This window comes from Madurella fahalii (assembly GCF_045866475.1).
Source record: "Madurella fahalii IFM 68171 DNA, scaffold_3, whole genome shotgun sequence".
Classification (NCBI taxonomy): Eukaryota; Fungi; Ascomycota; class Sordariomycetes; order Sordariales; genus Madurella; species Madurella fahalii.
The window spans coordinates 1,634,120-1,656,878 of NW_027263973.1; the positions used below are offsets into that span (position 1 = coordinate 1,634,120).

At 56.5% G+C, this 22,759-nt stretch overlaps 6 protein-coding genes across 6 annotated transcripts; 2 read left to right on the forward strand and 4 right to left on the reverse strand.

The window, feature by feature from the left end:
* Positions 1-208: 208 nt before the first annotated feature.
* Positions 209-4,848, reverse strand: MFIFM68171_05951 (Mediator of RNA polymerase II transcription subunit 13; the record flags this gene model as incomplete). Its single annotated transcript, XM_071061371.1, has 2 exons — positions 209-4,750; positions 4,810-4,848. 2 exons carry the CDS (start codon positions 4,846-4,848, stop codon positions 209-211), a joined length of 4,581 nt encoding a protein of 1,526 aa, XP_070917472.1.
* Positions 4,849-5,864: 1,016 nt separating this feature from the next.
* Positions 5,865-8,012, forward strand: ENP2 (Small ribosomal subunit bioproteinsis; the record flags this gene model as incomplete). Its single annotated transcript, XM_071061372.1, has 4 exons — positions 5,865-5,896; positions 5,980-6,113; positions 6,184-7,067; positions 7,137-8,012. 4 exons carry the CDS (start codon positions 5,865-5,867, stop codon positions 8,010-8,012), a joined length of 1,926 nt encoding a protein of 641 aa, XP_070917473.1.
* A 304-nt stretch (positions 8,013-8,316) lies between these two features.
* On the reverse strand, positions 8,317-8,931 carry MFIFM68171_05953 (Transmembrane protein; the record flags this gene model as incomplete). The annotated part of the gene is made up of 2 exons (XM_071061373.1): positions 8,317-8,630; positions 8,745-8,931. 2 exons carry the CDS (start codon positions 8,929-8,931, stop codon positions 8,317-8,319), a joined length of 501 nt encoding a protein of 166 aa, XP_070917474.1.
* A 2,307-nt stretch (positions 8,932-11,238) lies between these two features.
* On the reverse strand, positions 11,239-14,556 carry MFIFM68171_05954 (uncharacterized protein; the record flags this gene model as incomplete). Its single annotated transcript, XM_071061374.1, has 5 exons — positions 11,239-13,333; positions 13,381-13,485; positions 13,541-13,772; positions 13,830-14,401; positions 14,456-14,556. 5 exons carry the CDS (start codon positions 14,554-14,556, stop codon positions 11,239-11,241), a joined length of 3,105 nt encoding a protein of 1,034 aa, XP_070917475.1.
* Positions 14,557-18,356: 3,800 nt separating this feature from the next.
* ALT1 (alanine transaminase) lies at positions 18,357-19,871 on the forward strand (the record flags this gene model as incomplete). The annotated part of the gene is made up of 2 exons (XM_071061375.1): positions 18,357-18,762; positions 18,820-19,871. The coding sequence occupies 2 exons, from the start codon at positions 18,357-18,359 to the stop codon at positions 19,869-19,871; spliced, it is 1,458 nt and encodes a 485-aa protein (XP_070917476.1).
* A 603-nt stretch (positions 19,872-20,474) lies between these two features.
* RPN7 (proteasome regulatory particle subunit) lies at positions 20,475-22,131 on the reverse strand (the record flags this gene model as incomplete). Its single annotated transcript, XM_071061376.1, has 3 exons — positions 20,475-20,673; positions 20,794-21,608; positions 21,673-22,131. 3 exons carry the CDS (start codon positions 22,129-22,131, stop codon positions 20,475-20,477), a joined length of 1,473 nt encoding a protein of 490 aa, XP_070917477.1.
* Positions 22,132-22,759: the final 628 nt, after the last annotated feature.

A 22,759-nucleotide genomic window follows, 5' to 3' on the forward strand; every position in this document is an offset into this window, starting at 1 on the left:
TTATCACAAAAGAAAACGCAAAGTAGGTACCGCATTGTATCCTACCGATAGATATGGTATCCATGAATGCCGCCACCAAAAGAAACTGCACCCATCACAACTAACAATCCCTCAGGGACCAAAGAGTTAACACATCACAACCACAGCAACAAAATCCATCAAACACCCACCCCCTGCCCCCGCGCCCCCCAACCCATCAACCAGAGAATCACATCAACAAATACAACCCCCTCACCGCCTTCTCCACAACAGCCACATGCCAAGGCCTGACATCGTGCTCCCGCTCCACTACCCCCCTCACCCGCGCCAGCGTCCCCAGGCCCCGGAAGTACATCAGCATCTCCCTCAGCAGGGCATCGTGCATGGCCCGCGCATTGTCGCTGTACACCACGTTCACCTCCATCACCGCTGGCGGGTCCTCCGCTCTCGGCCCAGACCTCTTGACCAAGTAGCCGCTCGCCAGCGCGGGGTTGAGGTCCGTCAGGGAGGCCGAGTTGTTGAGGCGGTGGGATATGATGACGCCGTGCGTGGTCTCGGTGGTTTCGATCAGGGTTGTATCGACGTCTTGCTGTTCGGACCCTGCTTGGTGGGGTAATTGCTGTTGGGAGGAAGGGTGGCTATCGCCGCCGCCGCCGCCACCACTACCGCCGGGGGTGGCAGCGGCCATGGGGGTTGGGGGGTTGTTGCTGGTCTGATCGGGGGAGACGACGGAGAACGGTTGCGGAGTCGAGACGGGCGTGGTGTAAAAGACGGAGGGAGCGGACAAGGGGATGACGGCGGCCGGGGGGATGAGTTGGAGGGAGGGGTCCGTGTCGACCGTGAGGAGGACGAGGGAGACGGCGGATCGTGTCTCGGCCTGGGCCATGGACGTCCACAGGTCGATTTCCTGCTGGTCCATGGCGCCGCACTTGGTGATAACTATTCGCCAATGGACTTTGCACGACGAGATGAGATCGTGCGTGGTTTCCCAGATCTCGTGAATCACCTCTGTCAGTTGACGAGATAGCGGTCGGCCTCGTCTCCCGAGGCAATACGAAGCCATTGTTTGGCTGCTGCCTCTGTTGTCGGTCCAGGCGGCTGTGACCCATCTTTCGTCGACGCTCCGCGCGTACGCGACGTGCATGCAAGAGTTCTCCCGCAGGAGATTCGGGGAGGGCGCGGCGGATAGCTTGAAATCGATACCCCTTGGGAGAGCGCGTTCTAGCATGATTGCTGGAGACGGCATGGGCCCGCCGAAGAGCGTGCACCGATCGTAGGTCTCGAGGCAGAGTCTGCTGCAGTCCGATGGAGAGAGAACGAAGAGCGAGGTTTCGGAGCCAAGGATATCCAGAGGTACAAGTTGGAGAACCAAGTCGTTCGCGATTGTCTTCTTCCTATCCATCATACATCGTTTGTAGTGCTCGAAAAGCTCCTGAAAGGCAGAGCATGAGTCCACGATCGAGCTGGGATTCTCAGGCGAGTATGCAATATACACGACGAAATTCTTCTCGGTCATGGACGAGTTGGCAAGCGTCATGGCAAGACTTGCCATCTGATCGGTGAATGCCGACCGAGCCCGGGTGATGTTCAGACCTGGAGATATGATGTCCTGGTCCGCAGTGAGCAGAACAAGGCCATTGATGATGCTCCCGGTCGTCGCCAGCGTCTCAAAGGTCCCCAGACCAAGAGATTCGTATGTGCTTTGCACCCTATCCAGGAACGCAGACGCGTTGTCCCGCATAGCTTCGGCATGAGGCAATATGCACATGGCGACGATATCCTTCGGGCCCTGCACGGGCCGGAGGCCCAACGTCTCCCAGAAAGAAACCGCCGACGGCAGCACCGAGAGCTGGTTATCGTAGCGTCGGAGTTCGACATGGGGCGCAGGGATCGTAAATATGCTCGGCTTGGGGGGCTCGGCGGGCCTCACTTGCACCCGACCGTTTGGTTGTACAAGCAGGGGCACGTCCTGGACCTCGGTGAACGGTCGAAGTTGGCACCCAACTGCTCCCGCCAGCGACCTTGGAAGGGCCTTCTTCAGCCCCCGAACTGAGTACCGGATTGCCTTGACTAGGTTTCGGTGCACATCTTGGATTGCGGAACAAGGGAGATGTGGGGTTAGCTTGAGAAACCCAGTCGCGGCCTGCTCGGTAAGGATCTGTGCAACGGTAATGAAGTCATCATCCGAGACTGATATGCGGAGCGGTACTGGCTCCGGGTCGACGAAGTACTTGGAGAGAGAAAATTCTGGGATTTCAGAATTTGATAAGCGAGACAGGTCGGGCGGCCCGTAGCCGGGCGAGTCGGCTGAGATGTTGTCCAGTTCCTTGAACGAGGCCGCCATGGATATGACATCGTCATCGGGGCGTCTTCGAAGAACGCTTGACTTGGCTGGGGAGGAAGCGCGACCCAACGGGTCGCTGGAATCGTCGTCATCCGAAGCCCAGCTGCTGTCATCCGAGTCGGACGCGGCATCATCTCTCTGCGTCGAACTGTTCCCATTGGCACTGGCCATCTTAGCTAACAGAGAGCTGATACCGGAGGGCAACTCCTTGAGATTCCTGCGTTGTCTTGCGGATCCCAACAGCCTGCCAGTAGTGAGCGGGCCCACGTTCTGGAGCGCTCTGTTCTCCCTGTCCCTGAGGGCCGGTAGCCTGAAGTCGAACGGCCCACTTTCTTCGTACTTTTTGCTAGCGAGCGACAGGGCTGGGTCAAAATCAACCCTGTCAAACAAGCTGGGGCGTCGGCGAGGAGCGCCTCCCCGGGCTGATACCGAAGAGGCCGGCGAGTGAAACGACGCTCGAATTCGCTTGTAGACGGTCTCGGGGTTGAAGGGGCTCGGGTGTCTCTTGATCCCGATTGCAGAATTACGATTAAAACTTTCGATATTACTTTGTTGTCGACTCTCCTCGGCCAACGTGCTGCGGGCGTGTTTCAGCTCGGGCTTGGTGAACTGTGGCGACACTGGGCGTGTAATTGCCTTGTCGTCCTCGGCGCCAGTTGCGGCTTGGATGTGTTCTGCAAATGTCTGGCCTGTGTTGTCCTGCATATCCGACGCGGGCATACCACTAGGAAGTGTTGGGAGATCCAGATCGACCGTGACAGGTTGTTCGTCAAAGAAGTTGAAGTCAGCGTCGGTGAGCTCATTGCCTTCAAACATATTCTCACCCAGATCGCCAAATATGTTTTCCTCTGCGAAGTTATTGGCCGCCTGGTCGGGCCTGGGTTCCGCACCATCCCATACAACGTTGAAGCCGTCCGGAGCCGGGGCGCTTTGTTGCATTGTCGTATCAATATCGCCAAGCGTATTTGCCACAGGTTGGCCGGCCGGGCTCATCACCGCGGCGCTGTCGAACCCCGGTGTCACGCCTGACGGGTGTACTCCGTCTGGAGGAGTTGGGTACATGGCACCTGGGGGCGGGGCGTGCCCGCCGTTGGTGGAACGCCAAAGCGCCATGGGCGAGTAGCCGTTGCCCTGGGGGTGTCTCGCGTCCAGCTCCGCATGCTCGCGTGCCAGGGCCGCCTCCCTCTCTTTCTTCCTCCGTGCGATGGCATCTTCCCGCTCTGGTGCACTGCGGCACCACACTTTTGCTTTACTCAGCGGATCCAAATGGTCGCCGCCTGCTGCGGAAAGTGCTTTGTCGAACGTCACGTCTAACATGGCGTCCAGCTTTGGCTTCCGAAAACAGAGAACAGCCGGCCAGGGAGCGGTTGGACCTGAGTTGACAAGAGGCGTCCGTTTCCCGTCTGCTCTCTGCTCGTACGGCTTGCGTTGGAGGAAGTGTATATTCAGCCAGGAACAGCCGTCCAACAATGATGGCGACATGCCACGCATCTGAAGCAACTTGCAACACGTGGTTTTCCATTGCGAGAACCTGTCGCTCTGCCCTGATCCTAGTCGGCTGATTTGCGTGTCGGGAGACTGGCCGAAGCCGTTGTCAGCGACTGGATTATCCGTGTCTACGACCCCTTGAAAGGTTCCGAATGCTCCAAATGGCGCAGCGAGGACGATAGGGCCGGCAGGCAGCAAGCTTGACGGCAACATGTCGGCAGAGGACACCAAGCCGTGGAGCATGGACACGTGCAGCGAGATGACGAGCGATCTTGTTGTGGTGAGGTAGACACGGAACGCAGCGAGAGCCGAGACTAAGGGCGGCTGGCTTGAGTCAGCATCACCCGGGTTGAAGGCTTGCTGCGGCAGCAAAAGGGTGCGTTGGTTCAAGACAATGGCACCGATTTTCCGGCAAAAGTACGTCGTCAGGGATGACAAGACAGCTGTGATGAAGAATTCGTGGATCTCGAGCGCAGGGACCGAGCCGTAGCCCTTGACATCAGCCACCGGGTTTGGCGCAACTTTCCCATCCACCGCCACGGGCGTAGGCGGCAGGTTGAAGGTCTGCGCGCCTCTCATGGTCATCTCCAGGGCAGAACCAGCGGATGACGAGCTGCTCGGCGTGGTGATGGAGCTTGCCCCCGGCGGTCTGTTCTTGAGCAGCCCGATAGGCTCCAAGTTCCCGTCGCCAACCAGGCCCAGTGGATAACCGCAGACTTCCATCCTCGCATGAAGCCCCAGCGACTCCGGATAGCTCGGCGCAGCAAGGTCCCCGGACGAGAGATAGAAGCACCAGATGCCGCGCCGGACGGCATCCATGTAGACCAAGTGGCCATCGGTTCGTAAGGCATCCTCGACATCGGAAGCGTTGAACGTATAGGTCGAGGATTGCGAGGCGATGGGCTCGTAGATGCGGAAAGAAATGGCGGAGAGGTTGCTCTGTGTGCGGTTTCTGTCAGCAGGCGAGCGAGCTCTTGCGAGGTCCAAGACGATCTCACAATCAACAGAGTGTTAGTCTCATATTCACCAGCGTCCATATCGGAGGTATCGCGCAAGGCGGGGGCGCAAATATCGGGCGGTCATCCACCGAGGATGGGCGTCGGGAGGGCGGTCTGACGAGAGGCCGGCGCATACGGACCACAAGCTGCAAGCTACCGCGGCTCGGAGGGTGACGCGAGGCTGGGAGCAGATTGGATTGTTCGAACTCTATGAGCCGGGGTGCCGGGCTCCATGGCAGCGGGCGAAACCCCAGAGGAGAGGGCAGCTCGGCGAATCACTGGCGACTCGCCGCCCGAGACATCCAGGCCGTTGGACTCCAGCACTCGGGAAGGGCTTCGCTAGTCGGTTGGCGCGTGGCGAAGGCGGGCGTGGTAATGTCAATTCGCCTATCGGACAAGATGGTGTTGGGCCCGAGTGCACAGTTCGCGGCAAACACCAGCAGAGAACTTCGGCGTGGGGAGGTAAAAGCGAAGCTCGGTCGTTGGGGTGTGGTGGGTGTGGTCTGGTGCAGTCTGGTGCAACTTTCGGGCAGTTCTTACGTCGCACGTACAGATTACAGAATACTGCACGCTCGTCTCCCGCTTCCACAGCAGGGTGCAGGCTTGCCAAGCCGACCTGGGGCAGGGGTGGCACATGGGAACTCGGCTGCCAAAGAAACGGGCCGTAGCGGTAATAGCATTCAGCCGTGTCTTCTATCGCATGTGGTCATCGTTTTTCTACCGGCGTTTTGCTGTGTTTCGCAGCTCTCTCTCTCCCTCGATTTTGGCCTCCTTACCAAAGACACTTCCGTGTGTAATTACAGTTATCGCCGGAAAGCTGGTTCAGTTACATTGGGACCGGGCAAAACCCCCCACAGAAAACGGACTTTCCCGGCGCCAACCCTGGGCGGGCGCAAAGGACCCGTCGAGCCCATTCCATTTCTCCCCGCCTTCCGTTTAGGGGTCGAGGGACGAAACTTTCTGTTTTCTGCCCCTCGACGCATAGCAACTTTCGCTTGCGCCTTTGGAGCTTTGCGCCTCGGACATTTCTTGTTCCAGCAACGTCAACGCCCACCATGAAGTTAACTAATCCAGGTGCAGTTCCCGTGTAAGCACTCTCATCGCTCAAAATCATCCATCCCATTCTATTGGTGATATTGCCTCTCTCTGAACACTATCTGACGACTACAGATACACTGTCACGGGGCCTTCGACAGCTAGGCCGCTGCCAGACTGGCTTGCGCGCCGCAGGAAACGATCGTCCAAATATGATGCCGAAAACCTCAATAACTTTGAGTTGTTACAGGAGTTTGAGTTCGAGGAAGGCAAGGCACACGGGCTTCCTATCCCGCCTCTTGCCGAGAAACCTCGAGTGGCTAACCTGCGCCGGAACAGCAAGTAATTGCGTGAGAGTGAGCGAAGATGGCAACTGGATCATGAGCACGGGAACCTACAAACCGCAGTTCCACGTCCACTCGACCCAAGAATTGTCTCTCTCCTTCTCACGGCACACTAAGTCCGAGAACACAACATTCCTCCTGCTCAGTTCAGACTACTCGAAGAGCGTGCACTTGCAAACCGACCGATCGTTAGAATTCCACACACCGATGGGGTGCCACTACGAGGTCAGGCTCCCAAGGTTCGGCAGAGATTTGGCCTACCTCCGCCAGAGTACCGAGGTGCTTGTCCCTGCTGTTGGCTTGAGTTCGGATGGGTCCGGATACGGCGAGGTCTTCCGACTGGATCTGGAGAGAGGCCAGTTCCTCCGCCCCTGGCAGGTTGACATAGGTGAAGACGATCCGGATAGCGGCTTGCAGGGGAGCATACATGCGGGCGCCGTCAACGTTGCGGCGGTAGCAGAGAGGACACACGGCCTCTGTGCGTTCGGAACGTCAATTGGTACCGTTGAGTACTACGACCCGCGCAGCAAGGGGCGGGTGGCTGTACTTGGCGTTCAAGAGGGCGAAGTAACGGCGTTGGACTACAGCGATGACGGGTTGTCCCTCGCTTTGGGCACAAGCACTGGTCAGATCCGCGTGTTCGACCTCAGAAACCCACGCCCGCTCTTGAAGAAAGACCAGGGGATGGGACTGCCCATCAAGAACCTGATCCATCTGAAGACGCCCACAGAGGAGCGCAAGCTTCTTTCGGCCGACAAGAGGATTATCAAGATATGGGACGAGCAGAGCGGTGACCTCTGGACCTCGATTGAGCCGCTGGTTGACATTAACTTTGTCACGCATTGCCCAGACTCGGGCATGATTTTGACCGCCAACGAGGTAGGCTTCGGCAGATGGATATTCCCCGCGCCTCACTGTACTCAGTGCGCTAACGTGAGGCAATCGCAGGGCAAACAAATGCATAGCTTCTTTATTCCCAATCTAGGGCTTGCCCCGAGGTGGTGCCATTTCCTGGACAACCTCGTCCACGAAATGGAGAACGAGACTCAGACCGAAACCTACGACAACTACAAGTTCTTGACCAAGCCCGAGCTCAAGTCCCTCAGCCTGGACCACCTTGTTGGGAAAACCAACCTGCTTCGGCCATACATGCACGGCTACTTTGTCGCTGCTAAGTTGTATGACCAAGCCAGGCTCATCGCGAATCCCTACATTTGGGAAGAGGAACGTGCCAAGCGGATTAAGGAGAAGGTTGACAAGGAACGTGCGAGCCGCATCAGAGGGGCCAAGAAGGTCAAGGTCAACCAGAAGCTCGCAGACAAAATCCTGCAGCGGCAAGAGAAGAGAGGGAAAGTGGACACAGAAGCAGGCGTTCTCGGCGATTCTCGCTTTGGCAAACTCTTCGAGGATGAGGAGTTCATGGTCGACGAGACTAGCAGGGAGTTCCGAGCTCTTAACCCGAGCACCACGGTGCCTGGCGCCGAAGGATCCCAATCTCGGGACGTCCGCATGGGCGGCGCCGATTCGAGCGATGACTACAGCGGCTCAGATGATGATGATGAGCCTAAGAAGTCCAAGGATGATGTGGTCATGCAAATATCGTCCTCGCGGGCCCAAGGCGGCCAACTTAGGGATACGGCATTCGGTTCCCGGGCCCAGAAACAGAGCCGTACTCCGAAGACGCGAACAGGCGACGTTGTTGGAGAACAACAAATAACATTTGTACCAGAATCTAAGAAGAAAGGCAAGCCGCCACCAGAGCCGGCGAGCAGGCGCAAAGATGCGAGACGGAGCGCAAGCACCAACACCTTCCGAAGGTTATAGACGCCAGATCCACCTCTTCCCAGGACCAAAAAGAAAAGAAAAGAAATACCCTATATTATACAAGCCAAAAAGAAAAAAATTGGTATCCTTGCCCGACTGGTATTCTCTTCTTTCATAAATCGACTCGATGGCCGCAAATGCAACGTCATGATCCCGCAGCTGCCCTATCTAGGTAGCCTTCGACCTCTCCGAGAGAGCCATTCTCGCTGGGCCTCCTCACCGCCACAGTAGAAGCAAGCCCCCGACTCTACAGTCAACCAACACCAACCCCTCACTGGCTGGACGTTATAAGCTGCCTGTGCTCTCACTTCCGGCTAAAATTCGCCCGCGGCTTCTTCCCGAGCTTGTGGCCCCCGTCGAACCCCTTCTCCAGATCAAGGTGCTCCGGCTTGATCTTGGGCGTGGGCGGCACATCGTCCAGCCTGACTCGTCCTGCTCCTCCTCCCCCCCCTCCTCCGCTGCCGCCGCCCCGACCGCCGACCGATTCCTTGACCGAGCGCGGGAACTCGCTCCGCCGCGGCGTGAGGACCGTGACCACCTTTCTCGCTGATCTCCGGATGGTCTCCTTGACGGTCCACTCGCGCTTCTTGGCGACGAAGAAGAGCACTGAGCTGGCGACTGGTGTGTGGTGAATTGGTTGGTTAGTTTTGGGCGGTTCGGTTGTGTCAAATAATTAGGTGGGGAGGAGGAGGATGAGGAGATGGGAGCGAGGGAGGAAGGGAGGGGACTCACTGCCAAAGAGGGCGACTACGATGACCACGACTATGATGGCAATGATTGCCCCCTGCGATAGCACCAGCCCCCCCGTCGCCGTGCCCGAGGCGCCGTCGTCGAAGGCTCCTGGGCCCGGGTGGCCTGTGTAGGGGTCTTCCGTGGCGAGGGGGAAGTATACTGATGTTGATGTTGTTGCCGTCGCCATTGTCGTCGTTTCTCTAGTTCCGTTCCTCCCGGTCTAGCTGACCGTTTGTCTGGTTATGCCGGATGCCGGTTGGTTTGTCTATTCCTCGCCGCCTTCGTCGTCGCCGTGCTTAGTCTCCAGAGACTCGGGTGAATTCGAAGCAAAATGGCACGATAAATCGGATGACTTTGAACCCGCGCGAGCCAACAGCGCAAGCGGGTGGATGAATCAGAGGACGACGATGACGACTTTTGCTGGTTCCCGGGAAATGGGCAAGGGAATGGTGTGGGAGGTGCCGCCGCTGTGGTGCGGGTGCGCGCCGGGCGGATTGTTATTTAGGATGAATCGATGGGCGAGAGGTGTGGGAGTCGGACACCAGGAGGGGGTGAGAGTCATCAGGCCCTTTTCTCAATTACGGGAACAAAGAGTTAGAAAGCTCCCCGTCCCTTTACTTCCCACTCCCTCCTATAGCAGTCCCTGTCTATCATGGTACCGTGCCTACCTATCACCGACGGGAACACTGGGCGTGCCTGCAGAGCCAGGACCAACGATTGTGATGCTCGTTCGCATGCATGCGAGAGTCCAGCCCTTCCCTCCTCGGCACTTGCATGCAATTGGAGGTAGATGTTTGTCTAGTATCCTTTCCCGTCAGCTCATTGGTGCTGAAAGCGCCCGACCATGTGCTGTCCTGCAGTGCATAACAGGGGATTGGTTGCCGCTTGGCGTTCCAAGAGGCGGACCAGGGTACGATCTGACCAATTGAGGGAGACTGGGGATGTGCCTGAGCGGCTCGGGGTGGGGGGGGTTGTTGGTGGATCACGTCACATTCTCTTTTGGCCTGTTGAGAAACTGCGATAGGCGCCGTTCAGGCACAGCTGCGTCTCTTGCATGGGAAGTGTGGTTTTGAACTCGCTGGAGGAGGGAGGGGGGATACTTGATCTGTATGGACTACAGGACCGGAGGGCTTGTGTAGAAAAAGTTTTGAACTGGCTTGAAAGTCGGAGACGTCGTAACAGTATGCACTGGTTGATGTGACTGTCACATCACAAACTGGGATTGGTTAAAGGTTAAAAGACGTGATGCTCACGGATCACTCAAAGCTACGATCGGTCGTTAGGACGCCACCACATCCCTCTCTCATGCAGCATCCGTACTCCTTGAGCTATTAACAAGAAAATGCCGTTGCAGGTACGTATGCGAATACTCCAGTGTCTTGTCGCTGAGTTGCGAAGGACGACCATGGTGGCTGTGGGGTAGCAAACTTGTGTCGGTTGCCGCCGTGCTTCAGGATGGAGGACTTTCAAGTTGATTGGAGACAGCCTCCAGCGTCTCCAGGACAATAATCTGCACAAGACACCCGTTGAATCCACTCCTCGGGTATCAACACATCTTGAAGGCCAATTGTCCCACGTACCGGACAATGAGATCGAATCGAGGGAATGGAGCGGTTGAGGGTGTTCTATTTACGGCGCTGCTCCGCATCGGATACTCCTTTTCCCGGAGAGTATTTTAGGTAGACCCGACTTGCGTGCCCCACCAACAGTCAGCAACCACTCCAAGAGGCCACATCTAGGGCTCAGTGGACTCGACGACACATCAACTCTTTCTATTTTCTTCAAGGTGTCAACGTGAATGGGCTTCCCTTGTTCTCCGTGGTTGACTTGTTCTTTTGGCACCTATCTTGAAACTTCCGGGCGGACCCTCCTGCGGTCCATATTTAGACAGCCGCGTTTCTCGGAATACAGTACGCCGAGACCGAGGCAGTCCAGAGGTCAACAGCGCGCTGCAGAGATGATCTTGCCTGGATGAAGAAGCATTACCGGCTAGCTTAACCAACCATGTCCAGAATCGCTCAAGCACTTGCAGCTCAGAAGGAGAATGTCTCTTGCACAACAGTACACTATCTTTGGGTTCCATTTGTATTGATCGGGAATTCCCTGCTTCACATCAGGCATCAGGCGGCCAAACCATGCCTATGTTACCCCTGGATTACAGAAGAAATTCCGACGTAGAAAGAAGCTGGAGGATTCCGATTCTAGTTCCCCGGTCGGTGCGGTTGCGTTCTTATTCTGCTCGATTTGCCTCACTTGTCCCCTCACATCATGGCACCAAAGAGGCCTCGTCAAAGCTCATCAAAACCTCCCTGACCCATCCCCTCTAAACACTACACGCCTTTCCTCCAGTGCTGCCGTTTCTCCCCTCCACATTAGTAAGTCATGGTTGGCTTGGACAGACTAGGGGTCCATTAACCATCAGCTTGCCGAGACCAAATTCTCGGGGGCTCTTTGAGCAAGACTTCAATGCAACGTTTCGACCGTGAAATTGGCCTTACAGTGGGAGGAGAAGGTCTTCCCCCTTGTTAACACTATCCTGTGAAAAGGTAAGTGAGCCCTGGGACTCCTTCGACCTGGACCGGTATCGAGGCTGCGGTTGTGACTGCGACGCAGAGATCTGGGAATCCGTCTGCCTGTCGCCGGTAGACGGCTTCTCGGCTCTCTGTGAGCCATAAGTCCGGACGTTCCCCTGCTTCAGACCCAGAACCTGTCTGGTGTTCACGGATGGCGGTCCCTGTGATGCGGAACCCCGGCCTCTCCGGGCGCTCCGAGCCGTGCCAGACTCAGTTTGCGGGTTGCCCTCATTGGAGAATTGCTCTTGATGATGGGCTGAAAGCTGACTGTTTGGGATGAATAACTCCTCCGTCCGAACTACCCCCCCGGATCCTGATGTCTCTGCCTTAACTTGCTTGGAGCGCCCGGCTCGGCCGCTTGAGCTTTCAGCTGCCGGGGTATCGGAGCGCCTTCGCTTATTGGAGCGTTCTGATGGTTCTCTTCTCACGTGCACATGAGACTGCACATCTGGTGCAGAAGTAACCTCGGCACCAGGGGATTTGTCTCCTGGTAGGGTTGAAGGAGTATCAGTGTCTCTCACAGCTGTGTTATTCTCCGATACTCCATCTGGCGTCTGCTGTTGCAGAATGCTGGATGTGCTCCGGGTGACACGCTTCATGATAGACTTTGGCTGCAGAGCTTCCCTTCTCCGAATCTTTTCCTGGTCGATTGACGGAGGGGCTGTCTCCGCGGGAACGCTGGCTGGGCTACGAACAATGACACGCCTGGGGTGATGCCGGTGCAGATGCGGATCAATTACCTCAACCGTGTCTTCGAGAGCCTCGCCTTCAGTTCCGGCATGTTCACTCATCGTGCTGCTGCTGCTATTCCTCACGAGCAGATCATGCTCAGCCTGGTTTCCCGGGAACCCGTGCGATAGCTGGCCAGCGTCACCCGGAAAGAACTTTGAGGTCCCGTCACACAGTTGCGTGTCTTCTGGACATTCCTTAGCCGCGGCAGTTTGCGGTTTCTGAGGGAATGATGATTGCCTTAGGACCCGTGCAAGCCCTGCACCGATTTCCTCAATACTTGTGTCACTGTCGTTGAGGCAATCTAGGACACTAATATCCAGTCCTACTTGGAGGGCCCAATGTTTTAGGGCGCCAACAAGCGCCTGGGATCTTGCGTGTTGGCGGTGGCTTTCTCCTTCCAACTCGGCTGCTCGTTCCTGGGATGCCTCGAGCTTCGTCTCCAAAGTCTTGATACTAGCCACAAGTCGGCTTTCCAGCTGACCCTGTTTGGCTGACTGCTGAGTGAGTTCTTGCGCCGCCGCTTTCCCTTTTGCTTCTGCGCTGCTAAGACTTTGCTCGAGAGATTGAATTGTGGCGGTGTCCTGGCGCTTCTTCTGGTCTTTCTGCTGGATTTCTTGTTTGAGCCTTTCCACCTCGTTAGCTAGCAAGTTCCTTTCGGATTCCGCTTGGAGTACGAGTTTCTTGGTCTCGAGAGAAGACCTCTCCATCTCGATCCGGGCCTCTCGGCGAGCAGTCTCCGCGGCTTGATCAGCTGCCGCCCGCAATGACTGGTCCTTCTCCTGCATCGACTGAGCAAGCTTGGCCACGTTGGAGGTGAAACTCTGCACTTCGGAAACATACGCCCTATCCTTTGCGTCGAGTTTGCTCTGGAGCTCGGCGATAGCAATTGCTTTAGACTGGACTTCTTCTGTGAGCCGTGCTGCCTCTGCTCCGGCGGCTCGCAGCTGCCGTATCGTCTCTTCGCTGTCGTCATGGGCGGCATCCATGGCAACCAAGTTTGTTTCGAGTTCGCGAATCTGCTCAACTTGCTTTGCTGCGGTCTTCCGCAGTGATGCAAGCTCCTTTACGTGTTCCTCGCACTCCGCCACTTTCCTCTTATAGAGTGTCGATACCATGCCATTCTCTTTGGCCTTTTCCTCGAGTCGTTTGGCTAACGCCTCCAGCTGGTTGTCCAAGCGATGCGAGATTTCCCCCACCTGGACACCGAGATCTATTGACAGCTGGCTGTTATCCTGTTTGGAAGCCTCCTGGGACTTTAGGATTTCGTCAAGTTTGGCAGTGATGCTTCGAGAGTCAGAGGAGCCACCATCATCTTCTTGGGAGAAACGTACTTGCACAATAACTTGTGCTGAGCCTCTTGAACGCTTGACAGCACATCCGGCTGAGCTAATGTCATATTGGAGAGCGCTTCGAGTTGATTAGTGATACTATCAAGCCTGCCGGAGCGCAAATTAGCCGTCAGTTCGGTCCCTCAGCTGTGGCGACACTTACTTGTCCCGGATTTCCTCTCCGGAATTTATGTGTTGTTTGTCTGCTTGTGTATCTTGCTCTCTAAGCTTGTTAAGAATCTCATTGCTTTGTGTAGTCAGTGCGTCGAATCCACTGGACGTGGCCTGGAGACATTGTACTCTTTGCGTCAGGGTCTCGACAGCTTCCCTTTCTCTGCGCAACTCTGTGCCTTTTCCTTCAAGTTGTTGCGTCAAGACATCTATCTTCCGATACACTAATTAAGTAGATTGTTAGTGGCCTCCTGCATGCGTGCCAGACCCGGAATGCTTACGTTCCGAAACTTCACTCTTGTTCTGAGCAATGGCCTGGCGGACTTTCTCGGCCATCTGCTCCCTGATCACTTCCGCCTTCCGGACCGCCATCTCTGCCTCAGCATTCTGGGCCTTTTCTGTCGCGCGCATTTGCTCAATTGCCTCTTGCCACTGTTTCTTTGAACGAGTGTACAGATCCTGCTGCTCCTGGATGGCAGAGTTGAGGTGTGCCTTGCAAATCTGATACTTTTCTTCGAGCCTTCGAGCCCGATCCTCAGAAGCCATCAATTTGGCTTCCATATCCCTCACCTTACCGGCCAGCTGCTCCTCTGAAGTCTGGAGATCTTGGATCTTCTTGGTTTGAGCGTCGATCTCGGTAATCTGCCGCGCAATGATCTCGGACCCTTCCTCAACGTCCCGCTTGAGTCTTTTGGCATACTTACGGTATCGCGCCTTTTGATCCTGAAGCGCAGCGTTTTGCCGTTGGGTGAATTGGTTGATTATCCTGGCCATTCCGGTCGTGAACTCGTGACTGACGTTAACTCTTTGTTGCCGCGACATTGGACTTGATGCGAGTGATCCGCTCCCGGCCCTCTCAACGCGATTAAGGTCTCGTGTCACACGATAGCTTGAATCCGAACAGGACCTCCGTTTCGACACATTAGAGCCTCTTGAGTCTGGGCGGGGCTGATGAGTTGATTTCGAGTGCCTTCTTTGCGCCATGTCCCTCAGCGGTCGGTTTACCATCTGAACCTGACTTCGACGGATAGCACGTCTTGCAGAGCTGTGAGAGTCTGCCGACGACAGTGGGGCATGTTGATTGCACTCGAGGAATCGATGATGATTAGAATGCGGTGCGGCATGGGTAACATCGGCGCCTGGACTATCTGCAGGTTCGTTCATATTGGCCGGTGGCATGGCAGAGGTTTGATCCACCGTATCCACCGTTGGCTTCGTGCTGGGAGAGAACGGACATCCCTCCTCAATTTGAGTGTCTTCCATTTGGAAGGGGGTTCTTGCTGCATACTTTGGCGAAGAGTTTAGGAAAGGAGGTTTCCTGAGTGATCCTGGGCCTTTCGGCGCAGTGGCTTCGCGGATCTGGTTGATATTGTTTTCTACAGGACGCTGGCTTGCCGCCACAGGCTTGCCCCGAGAACGACTAGAGAGCTCGGGTGCAGCGAGTTCTCTCCCCACGGCGCTCTCTGCCGGTCCGCTACCTAGGACAGGAAAATAAGACCTAATCTCATGGTCTCGGTTTTTGAAGGGAGGAGATTGTTGCAGTGGTTGGCGAGGTTGGTCGTCTTGATGAAGAGGAGCGGGGTTAACCAGCCGTCTTGTGAATTGATTAGGGGCAAATGGTACCGCAGGTGCGAGCTTGTAACCCTTGTCGAAGTCTGGGGGCTTGATTGAAGGCCTCTTCAACGGCAATGTATCATCGATAACATTGCAACCGATGGCCTGCTGGCTGAGTCCGGTATTTTCGGATGGCGACTGCGTAGGACGGGCTGGTCCCTGCTCGTCGAATGGGACCGGTGGATCATGACGAGCTCGATGAGTTTCCTCCTGAGCAGAATTCCCAACATCACACGCGACGTGTGTTTCGCCGACAGAATCGAGTGTTCGATAATCCGCTGGCGAGGAGTGCGCCATGGCATAGCATATTCCGGCGATACGTTAGAGGTGGCTGCGCGTCTCGAATAGCGATAGAAGGTAAACTTAAGGTAAGGAAGCTGTGGAACGAGCTCGGCGAGGAAGCGGAACGTCCAAAGGACCCGATTTTTCGTTGCGACAGCTCCCCCAAGTCCATGGTGCCTTCCCACCGGGAAGTGGGGGGATACTAGCAGTCAGGGGAGATGGCTTGAGTTTCTCAGTTAAGCAGGTACGTACTTGCCTGGTACCCAGCAGTCGGTGTTCGTTGTGGAGAGCCATCACATTTGCTTCGCTGTGAAATGATGAGTGAGCGAAGAGCCCAGGGCGGGTGTGGAAATTGCCCAACACCAAGACCCATGAACACACCGGCCTCCCTTTCTCTCTCTACCCCTTGCCTGTAAGACTTGCCGCCACCCCTATGTATCAAAGATATGGCCGTCAGTCGACCTGTAAAGGCTTCGTTCGAGATATAATCCATTGTGTACCCAAACCCTAAACGCCGGCCATGCTGTCATAATTGTTTTGTGTACACTGGCGAGTCCATGGCATATAATAATACACACGCACGCCCACTCCACGTGAAGCATGCCGGATGAACGGGCGTTCCGCCCTCGTCCCTGTCCACCGAATCGAGTCGGATAGCGGGTCGCGTCTCCTCGATAGAGCTTCTGCAGCGTCCGACTCCCTTCGTCACGATAGCTCTTCTTCCTTCCCACGACGCAGTGGGCCGATCATTTCCCCTTTGACTTTTTCTGCTCGAGGAAGAGGACTCGCCTACGTACTGTTCAAGGAGGCGGCATGTCAGCAATATTCTCGAGTCAACCTCCCAGGTCTGCAGGCTTCTAACCCTCCCCAGCAGCCTGTCAAGCCAGACGGTGGGAGTGACGGGACAAGAGGCCATACCAATCGGGTCGTATTTGATCATGCTCATGGGCATCCTCGTCCGGACCCGCGTAAATGTGTAGAAGTAGCCCGTCATGGCCATCGAGAGGAGGCGCACGCTGATAACACGTGATTTAGCTAAAGATTTTAAACGTTAGCCTAGAATGGGCCAAGATTGAGTGGGATATCGATTATACCCTTCTTTGCCATGCTCTATGTTCCTAATTCTCCGCTCGCAGCCTCCTTTTTCGGTGTTTAACGGTTTCGCTTGTCGTTCTTGTCGCGGCAGGCGGGTCGTCAAAAGCTCGCGGACAGTTCAATTGGAGGTTTTGCGCTTGATCAATTGCTGAGGAGCTGGGCACGGGCCCGGGCTACGGTACCTTGTGGGCGGGTGGGGCTCCTGTAGGCAGTGCGGCGCGGAAGGGCTGTTGATCCGAACGATACTCACGCGGGTCCAGCCCCGTCATTGGATGTAACCTAAGGTCATGGAACCAGGCCCGGGTGGAGGCACCTTTATTTGAGTTGATCAACACTGGGCTTTGAGGTCTTCCTCAGTTCCATTGCATCACGACGAATTTGTGTCCCTGAATCAGATGCGCAATTAATTAAGGGTGCCCTTCTCCACAACACGCTTCGCCGATGTGATAGTCTACTATCTACAAGTAGCTTTGTTCCCTTTCTGTCTTGCAATGTCTCGCGGCACAATCCGGGCGTTGTTATGGTTCACGGTGTTGATCGGAGTGAAATGGTCGCCCGGAGTACGACTTAACATCGGCCTCCCCAATCAGCTCCGTTATTAGAGCACAACGGGGGTAGTGTACATTGCGCACCGAGCTAACCCTCGCGCCCAATTGCAACGCTACACTCGCCACGAACAAACATCATGGTTGAGATAGGGTTCTGTCCAAGATCCTCCCGTGGAGGGGTCGATAATTCTATCCGGGGTCCAGACCGCTAGCTAGTCCGTCTCAGCTGCCCGCCGTGGATGAGCCGTCCCACACCGCCCTCATCTCCATTCTCGGAGCAGGGCCGTCCGAAGGGATACGGTACATTATCTACCCTCAACGTATCTCGCCTTTTCCTTCGGTTCTCTAGCATTGCAGATTACAAAAGCCTCGCCGCAACATCAAGATGACAAGACAACGCTGAACAAGGTACAGTACAGTACTCGCCGGGTCAATAGTGTGTCAAATACAGCCAGCGCCAATAGGCTAACAGCTGTGGGAAAAAGCGCTCGCCACAACAGACAGAACCAGCCGCCGCAGCCGCCTCACTTTCCCACAGCACTCTGCAAACGGACAAGCATCGAACTCGACGCTAATGTCGCCTCTTTTATCGATGCAAATCGCTCGTCGTGGGGCGACGGTAAATCGCTCGGCTCTGAGGGATGGCGCCGGGGTAATCCCTGGTTTTCTGCCATCTCAAGGTCCTGCCCGCTGGCGAGGTAATAACGGCAATGTTTTCCTATGTTTCTCTTCGCTGTCCTCGCTGGCTTCGCTCTCCAGTTTCACAATGGCCCGCATTTGGAGCCTACCTGCGTACCAGGCATGCGGCGCGATATTATTCCCGCCAAAACCTGCCCAATATGAAACCATCCGCCCACGCCGCCCGGTTTCGGCCTGCAGTCCGGGATGGGCCGCTGAGGCAAACTCATCAGTCGGATGACAGGAGAAATGTGCTGATTCCTTCGGCTGGCTGAGTAGCCAACCGCGTCTCAAGTCTCTTGGCCCCCGTTCGTTTCCCGTTCGAGTTTCCGTCTCGAAAAGAGAACCACTTCACCTTTCGTGTGGCATATCCCTCATTCTCTGATTAAACTCGCCGTGAAAGTTCGAGCTGTCAAGCTTTTCATGATACCCCCCTGTCCCTAGAGTTTCTAACAATCCACTCTTGTTCCCGTAGACCTCTCTAGCCTTGCAGTTACTGCCCCGCCATTATCTTCTACCCCGCTGCCATATCGTTCCGAACTGTGTCTTTCTCCCGTCCTCAGAATAAGTCAACTTCAACAACAGCGCACCATGGCGTCCTCTTCCCGCCGACGACTCAACTTCGACAATATCAACCCGCACGTCAGGACAGCTAAGTATGCCGTGCGTGGTGAGCTGGCCGTCAAGTCGGAGGAGTATCGGGCCCAGCTGCAGAGTGGCATGACCGACTTGCCCTTCACCGAGGTCATCTCGGCCAACATTGGCAACCCGCAGCAGCTCGACCAGAAGCCCCTCACCTTCTTCCGTCAGGTCCTCAGTATCCTCGAGAATCCGGATCTGCTCGAGAAGGAGGATGTGCTTGTGAACCATCTTGGCTACAAGCCCGACGTGCTTGAGCGGGCAAAGAGGCTGCTCAAGCAGGTTGGCTCCGTGGGTGCTTACAGCGCTAGCAACGGCGTCCCTGCCATTCGCCAGAGCATTGCCGACTTTCTGGAGAGTAAGACTCCTGCTAAGAACTACTACGCACCACCCGGTACTGACCTAACCACTACAGGACGGGACGGATTCCCTGCTAACCAAGCCGACATCTACCTCTCGGCAGGTGCGTCTTCAGGCGTCAACACGCTCTTGCATGTCATCTGCGCCAACGACAAGTCGGGCATTCTTGTCCCCATCCCCCAGTACCCCTTGTACACCGCTTCTCTCTCAGTTCTGAACGCCACCTGCGTGCCGTACCTCCTGGACGAGTCGAAGAACTGGGGCACCGACCTGAGCATCATCAAGGAGTCATATGACAAGGCCAAGGCCCAGGGCACCGATGTGCGTGCCATCGTCATCATAAACCCCGGTAACCCCACCGGCGCCTCGCTATCTGAGGAGGACATCCGTGCCGTCATCGAGTTCGCCCGCCAGGAGGGCCTGGTCATCATCGCCGACGAAGTCTACCAAACCAACGTCTTCATCGGCGAGTTCATCAGCTTCAAGCGGATGCTACGGCAGATGGCAAAGGAGAAGCCCGGCATGTACGACCACGTCGAGCTCGCCTCGCTGCACTCGGTATCCAAGGGCATGGTAGGCGAATGCGGCCACCGTGGCGGCTACTTTGAGTTGGTCAACTTCGATCCCCAAGTCCAAGCCGAGATCTACAAGTTTGTCAGCATCATGCTCTGCGCCCCCGTCATCGGCCAGTGCCTGGTCGAGCTGATGGTCAACCCGCCCAAGCCGGGCGAGCCCAGCTACGAGCTTTACCAGAAGGAGTACGACGCCATCTTTTACGGCCTCAAGGAGCGCGCCAACGCCCTGCACAAGGCCTTTGAGCAGATGGAGGGCGTCGAGTGCGGCGTCCCCCAGGGATCCATGTACCTCTTCCCGACCATCAAGCTGCCCGCCAAGGCGGTCGAGGCCGCCGCCGCCGAGGGCCGCACGCCGGACGAGTTCTACTGCATGCGCCTGCTCGAGGCCACGGGTGTGTGCGTGGTGCCCGGTTCTGGGTTCGGGCAGAAGGAGGGCACTCTGCACTTCCGCACCACTTTCCTTGCCCCCGGCACCGAGTGGGTCGGGAGCATCGTCAAGTTCCACAAGGAGTTTATGGACAAGTACCGCTGAGGAGTCGAGCCGATGAAGCTGCTGCTAATCTCACATGGGACGGCCGGCGAGTTTAACAGTCAGTGCGGTTGGCTTGCGCTGGGGGTTGGGGGGTTTGGACATTGACCCGGGGGCAGGAGATGGCGACCAGGCTAAAGGAAGCGATATTGACTATTACCCAAGCATGGCATGCGTGCGTTGGCTTCCTCATCTCGACTCAACCTTAATTCAATGAAGGGAGGGGAAAGGGCGATGATTAGGGTTTGACGTGTCGTTACTATAGAATACGGTAGCAGCATTTTACGTAGTACAACCCATACAATCAAAAGGGAGGATAACCATATGCTGTGCAACCATGGCGCCTGTATGGACACACAACCCCGGAGCCATTCATTCGCCTGACCGTGCTTGCTCTAGCTAGGCATCTATTATACAAAGCCGTTTCGCCGTACATGCACACATGCACACAAGAGACACATCACTTTATTCATGCCCGTCTTGAACGCAAAGCCGAGTAGACAACCCACATCCTATCTTCTGATTCTGCTTTTGCCTGGTCTAGAAGCCCGGTGTATATGCATTTAGCTTGACGACCTCACCAACCGCTCCCATAACATCCCCACATCACGCCCTCTCACTCCCCCTCAACCTGACCGCCTGACCGTACTTTTGCAGCTTGGTAATCAGCTGATCGCCCTGGCGGACCACATCCTGGTACTGCTTGTTCTTGTCGTCGGGGCGGTTCGTCTCGATGACGCCGGCCCCCGAGACGCGGTCGATGGTGCAGGGGATGCGGCCGGCGGCGATGAACTTGGCGAGGTCGCTACGCATCATGGATTTAGCATGACATCGACACACGGGATGGATAGATAGATGGATGGATGGACGGGAAAATAAGCGGGCATAAAAAAAAAAATAAAAAATAAAAAAAAAAAAGACTCACCGATCCAAGAAGTCGACCGTCACACCAAAATCCGCCGCCATGCTGTCCAGCCCCACCACCCGGTAGCTCTGCAGCAGCTGCTGGTAGGCGCGCAGGCGCATCTCGCGGATGAACCAGTTCTTGTGCTCGTGCAGGTACCGGTCCTGCGTCAGGAACTGCTCCTCGACCAGGGCCAGGGCCTGGAAGAAGAGCTTGTACCGGCCGTTGTACAGGCTGCTCACGAGCTGGGCGAGCGGGGCAAAGTCGACGGACATCTCGGCCTCGGGCTGCTCGATGCTGCTGCCCAGCGTCGTCAGGTTGACCGCCGCGGTCCTGGCCGCCGCCGGGGCCGAGCTGGCGTCGTGCATCTCGTCGTCCACCCCGGGCCCCGCCGAGATGGCGCCCGACAGGGCGAGCAGCTTGTCCTCGCCGTCGCCGAGGATGGCTTTGATCTCGGGGGCGTCGACGACCTTGGATTTGAAGTCGACTCGCTTGAGCGAGACGGAGCCGGCGAGGACGGCGTAGACTACGAGGTTGCTGTAGGTGCAGAGCTCGTACGAGGTGAAGGTGGAGAGGCTGTCGAGGAGGAGCGGGGCGGCGAGGTTGTAGCTGCGCACCGTCAGCAGGTGCAGGCCCTCGTAGGCCTTGAGCCGGTTGCGCCGGTCCCAGTCGCCACCGCCCTCGACCAGCGTCTTTGCGCGCTCGACGTGCTTCTTGACCAGCTGCTTGTCGCCGTAGAAGAGACCCATCCGGATGATGGCGAGGACTAGGTCGATCTTTGTGCCGAGAACACCCGTCTTTTCAAAGACGTCTTCGTATGCTGCAATGGCTTTCTCCTGCAGGGCGGGAAATGGTTAGCGGGAGCAGGCCTCCTAGTCATATGCAGAACGTGCGACGAACCTTGTCGCCGACTCTAGCCCAGAACTCGGCTCGCTTGCCACGCGCAGCCATGATCTCTGTGTCGCCGGCCTTCTCGACGGCCTCCTCCTCCTCCTTCTGGAACTCTTCGAGCTCGCGCTCATTGTCGGCCTGCAGCGACTGGTATAGTGCCTCGTCCCAGGCAAGGTTTATGCTGGCAGTCGGGCCCCTGGTCGCGATCATGCCGGCGGCGCTGCTCTTCCTACTAAGAGGTCTGCCGGAAACATTCGCGCTACCCTCGCCGACGGTGTTGAGAATGCCCTCTAGGGGGTGTGCCAGGTACCGGTACAGCGGCGCCATCTTGTGCTCGGAGATGGCATCCTGCAGCTGCTTGGCTGCCGCCTGCTGCGCGGTGCGGATCGCATATGGGTTGGTTAGGGTGAAGACATGCTGGGCGAGCGGCAGCAGAGGCCATTTTGCGTATTGCGGATCCGAGCCCATGGTGGTGGTGGCGGTGGTGGTGGTGGGTGGTGGTTTGGGAGCTCGGCTGGTCCAGAAGTGGGCAGCTTATTCGGGACTGCTACCTTGGTTCGATGGGGCTGTACGTAGTGACAGGCACTGCTAACCCCCGAATGAATCGCTCTTTTCCCGGTCCTCTTGGAGGTAGGTTGGCGCCACGCAAAGTAAAAGACGTGTTCGTGGATGCAGAGTAAGGGAGGTTTTAAGATGGATCGAGATCGGAGCTTGGGTTTGCTTGCTTGCTCGTCACTTCGCCGATCCGCAAGGCTGCAAAAGCCCGCGTCACTGCAGTGGGCGCGCAAGGGCCTGAGTTGCCATTCGCACTAATTCGGTAAGTGGCTTGGCGCCGAGAACCAACCCGCCAAGGTTCTCTCCTGCGGTAGCCCCGTCTCACCATTACCTTATCCTCTTGTCATTGCAATTCATTTCTTATTTAGCTGTCGACGCCGCTGTCGTCTGCGTCAAAGAAAAACAATAAAGCAGACCTCATTCAGGCCTCCGGGTTTCTCCCCGTTCCCAAAATTCTCTCCTTGCCAAATTGAGAATAGGATTTCTATTCCGCATATCGACTCAACACCTCCCCCCCCCCCCCCCCCCCCCGTTCCGGTCC